The sequence below is a fragment of the Helobdella robusta genome, assembly GCF_000326865.2.
Source record: "Helobdella robusta unplaced genomic scaffold HELROscaffold_100, whole genome shotgun sequence".
NCBI lineage: Eukaryota > Metazoa > Annelida > Clitellata > Rhynchobdellida > Glossiphoniidae > Helobdella > Helobdella robusta.
In genome coordinates this window covers 206,100-211,041 of record NW_008703572.1, presented here as the reverse complement: position 1 = coordinate 211,041, position 4,942 = coordinate 206,100, and the positions used below count along the sequence as shown (strand labels likewise).

Genomic DNA, 4,942 nt, shown 5'->3' with positions numbered 1-4,942 from the left:
ATAGTTTGTTTTATGACTTACCTGATCGATCCATGGCTGTACTTCAATCAATACAAAATCGAGCCGCAAAAGTTGTTGTTGGAGCTCTAAAATACGATCATGTGTCTCCAATACTGAAGGAACTTCATTGGCTAACCGTCGAAAAAAGAGTGTTGTTCAAAATTTCAACAATTGTCTACAGGTCTATCAACGGTCTAGCTCCATCTTATTTGTCTGACAGGTTCAAAAAGAGATCTTCAAAAGCATCTGGAACACACTTGAGATCCGATGTTTCAAACCTGCTGTTGATCCCAACAACGAGTCTCCGTATAGGCTCTCGTAACATTGCTGTTTCTGGACCAACTGTTTGGAACAACCTGCCTGCTGCTCTCAGAAATCCGGACCTAAACCTGCGTGATTTCAAGAAGAAACTGAAAACTCATTTATTTTCATTGTAATGCATTACTGATCGATTCTTTCTGTTTAGTCGACATGTTCTAAATATTATTTCGTATTTTCGTTTTATTGAATCGATTACTTTTCTGTTTATGACCAAATTTTAATCTTATTTCTGTGCGATGTATTATGATTCCTCGTTTGTTATTTCAATTATGTTGTTAAGTTCAGTTTTTGTTAGATAGCGCTTTTGAGATTCCTTTAATTAGCGCTTCATAAATGTTTCAATAATAATAATAATAATAATATATATATATCAATCAATCAATCTTTTTTTTTAGCGTCCAGAGACCCAGTTTCCCGAGGCAGGACGTTGTTTTCTTTGCCATCAACTTTTTGCGCCAAATTAAACGATCAGTTGTATCCATTTCATTTAAATTTAGAGCTTTCATGTCTTGCTCGATTGTTTGCGACATGGACTTCTTTGGACGGCCTTTGGAACGTGTGCTAGGTACTTCAACATCTGCAAGTTATGACACTGTTTCCACTTCGTTTGACATGACCAAACCACCACAGACGGTGTTGCCGGCATTTGCCCTTTATATCATCTAAACCAGCATGACGCAAGATTTCGGTCCTGGGCATGACATAAAACTGCATCCACGCTGCCTTGCGTGCTTTTGAGCAAAAGGCCAGGCCCACCGCTTATAACTGGTGGTTGTCGTCAGAATGGGTGTCCGGATATAAAAACTTTTTCCCAAATTATTCCTATGCCATCACAAAGAAATATATATATATATATTATATATATATATATATATATGCAATATTTGATAAAATCTACCGAATTTTTAGCTTTGTTCTGCCTGTTCATTCTCTTTGCTTGTGGTCTTTCAATAAATTAAAAATACTTAAAAATAGCAATATCAAGAAAATCCGACTCCGGAAAAAAATATCCAACTCCGGGTTCCAAATTTCATAAAATTTTTTACTTTTGTATCATAATTTCATCTTATTATCACTACTAAATAAAAAATACTTTAACAACACTTAAAATAAGTCAATGTAATTCATTTTCATAGTACAATTACTTTATTTTTATGTCTTTTACACATGCTGAAAAAATTCAACTTTGGCATTATAATTTCACCTTATTATTATATAACTACAAAAATTAAAAAAATCAGTCAATGCAGTTGTTTTTTTCATTAAAATTATTTTTTATGCTTCACAGCATACTGAAATAAATTATGTGAATTTATTCCAGGGCATCGAACCGTAATTTTTTTCGTTTCGGTTTCAGTTCAGTTAGCAAAACGAATTTCGGTTCGGTTCCGGATTTCGTTCCTGAAATAATATCGGTTTTCGGTTTCGCTCCAGAACTTAATTTTTCAAGCATAATTCCTTAAATACATGTATCCATCATCCCACTATCACCACTTTGTCAATTTGAATTAAATTTTACAACTTGTGAATAATAAGAAATCAATAACAAAAATAATTTTTAAACGTTGTCAGTATAAAAGGAAACGTTTCTAATATTTTTTAAACAATTAAAAACAATCATTACAAAGATGTTTTGAAATCACTTATATAAATATAAGATTGTTTCAAAAAAGATGAAAATTTACTCTGATTGTTAATATATCTCCTAAAATGTTTTCATTTAAACCACTTTTGCAGTCTCTGAGGATAAACTTTAATCCAGAAAAAAATCTTTCCACGCTCACTTGTATAGCCGGTACTCCAAGCACTACCTTTGCTAATTTGTATAACTAAGGATATTTTTCTTTATTCTCTCCCAAAACTGAAAAACCCGTTTTTTTGTCTAACCTCTCCACGTTTACAAACTCTTTTAAAAATATTCTATATCAACATCACCAGACATTGGAAAAAATTAATTAATTTCTTCCTCTTTGTTTTTTAGAAACTTTTCAAATTCATCCACAGGCTCATTATTTGACTCGCTTGATATAAAATCTAAAAAAGCTATAAATTCTAGTTCAGATTTTTTTAAAAACACTAGTTTATTCCAAATTAACTTTAGATGTTGCACTGCTTGCATTTTTTGCGACAGAGAAAGCAATATCTGAAATCTTGAATCTAAATAAAGTGATCACAACAAGCTTTTATTGTTTAATAACAACTTTTCTCTTACATTCAAATTTTTTGATAAAATCTCTGCAAAAAAATTTTTCAGATTTTTCAATTTTAGCAATCCACCCAATCACCGCAGAAATCACTCAGTGTCAATTGCTCACTTCGTAGTTTCAATGTTGTCTCAAATAAAGAATGGAGTGCATTAGCTAATAAATTAAGTTTTTCCCATTTGTCTTCAGAAAAATAGTAAGGTTGAACTAAACTGTTTGCATTGTAAAAATGATGTCATCATATTGTATGTACTGTTCCATCTGGTTGGGCAATCTAATAGTGGTCTTTTGATTTTCAACTCTTTAAAATTTGAAATTGTGTTGTCTAGTGTTGAATATCTGGGTGATTAGTGGCAAAAGCTGTTTTTTTCATCATACTTTAACTTTTTTCTTTGATGAACACTTTCAAATTTCTCATCATGGTTACGTTTCAAATGACGTTCTACGTTGGCGGCATGATCTCCTTTTATAACAGCTTTACAAATAACACAAGTACTTTTATTGTCCGTTTTATTATATTCAAAAAATTCTTGGCTGGCGTTTTCTCGGTTTCCTCTCATTCTAAATATAAAAGATAAAAGGCTGTCATTAAAGTTGTTTATTGTTGTCATTAAAGTTTACGATTTTAACCCGAAAAAATTAAAATAGCAAAAAAGGGCGTAGCATCGAAAATGTAAACCGATAGGAGCGCGAATTTCCAACTTTACCGCAGTTTAGTTAATGTTAAACTTGTTAAAAGTAAAAAAAACAAAAAATTTAATTAATCTGTAAAAATTAAAATTATTCCCAAACTTTTTGCAAATTGTAATTTGCAAAGATTTAGAAGATGATCGTACTTGATCTCTAATTTCTCCGATTATATTGGATTCCTCTTCACGTGGCAATTTTTACTAAATGATCGGAGAACTCAGTTCAAAAAGCAAACGATAAGAAAAATAACAAATTTTCAAAGATAATAAAAATTAACGTAGAATTTTAAAAACGAAATAATATCTAAATATTTTTTCTGAATTTGACAAATTATTTTCTTTTAAAATTCTAGCATTGAACCGTTATTTATTTCGTTACGGTTTTCGGTTAAGCTAGCAAATAATATTTCGGTTTTGTTACGGTTTTAGTTCCGAGCAAAATTTCGGTTTTTAACAGTTTTCGGTTACAGTTCGGTTCCGGTTCGATGCCCTGATCTTTTCACATTATTAGCATTTATTTTCAGATTTAAAGAAGATTTTTTTGTTATATATATTTATCCTTTAAAAAAACACAATCTTAAAAAAATTTTCAGGAAAAAATAAAAATTTTTTAAAAACATTCTCTGTCAAAAATCTCCGACTCTGACCGATAAAGATTATTATAATGATAAGCTTAATGGCTTTCTCGGTGACACTGACAATTTTATTAAGATTAGCAGTGATCCAACTGCTAAACTTAAGACAAAGTTGATTGAGATCATCAGAAAAATCAATGACAAAACAGAAAGTAAAATACCCATACTCACGAGTGAATATGAACCAGGATATGCATACGGTCAAGACGCATAAGGCCAACAACCCTCTACAACCAATAATTAGCCAAAGACCTGCAATCACTTATACTATTGTAAAAGTTCTCAACAAAATAATTACACCTTACACCCCTAACAGTTTTAACTTAAAATCAAGTAGGAAATTCATAGATATATTGTCTACAACATAACCAACTATTAGCACCAAAATAGCATCTTTGGATGTGGAATGACTCTTTACAAATGTCCCCGTAGAGGACATAATCAGTATAATAATAGATAAAATATACAATTCTAATCATTCACCACTACCAATTCTAAAAGATGAATTAGTTGAATATGTACAGCCGAAGCGCCTTTCGTTGGCCCGGTAACCGAGCCTACACGCACTCTTCTGATATAGAAAGCAGGAGAACAGAACTAGATAGAATCACTAAACTACTTATTAAAAATGGATATAAAAATTCTATGATCCAGAAAATAATAGAACGCAAAAAACAAAAAAGTAGCAACAACACTAACGCAACCAACAATAGTAACAGAAATAACATAGTAATATATTATATGAATCATATGTCAACCAAACAGGAAGAAAAAATTATGAAGAGAGTCATAAAAAATAATAAATATTCAACAAAGTGCAATTGGAGTTCTTCATACCAATAAATTTAGAAACAGAGTAATCATCAATAATGAAAACACGTTAAAGTGTTTAAAAAATATAATAACGATGTTGAAGATTGAAAAACTAAGTAATCAAGTAATCACTTTAAACATACAAGGAATCAATAGAGTAGAGACACGGTATATTTATATATATATTTGAGCACAACCAAAACATATCAATTTGAACATCGAAGATGGCATAGGACAACCAAAAAAAGCTTTTTGGTTCTATCAAGCATAAAATAAACAA

General features: G+C 30.9%; 1 protein-coding gene across 1 annotated transcript in view; it reads left to right on the top strand.

Annotated features, from left to right (window-relative positions):
* The window catches only part of HELRODRAFT_183157 (hypothetical protein), a gene marked incomplete at both ends in the record, with an annotated part of 6,384 nt that extends 4,230 nt beyond the window's left edge, over nt 1–2,154 (top strand). Inside the window, one exon of the mRNA XM_009012196.1 lies at nt 2,059–2,154. Coding sequence (XP_009010444.1) covers nt 2,059–2,154 — 96 coding nt within the window. The remainder of the gene's footprint in view (nt 1–2,058) is intronic.
* Nucleotides 2,155–4,942: the final 2,788 nt, after the last annotated feature.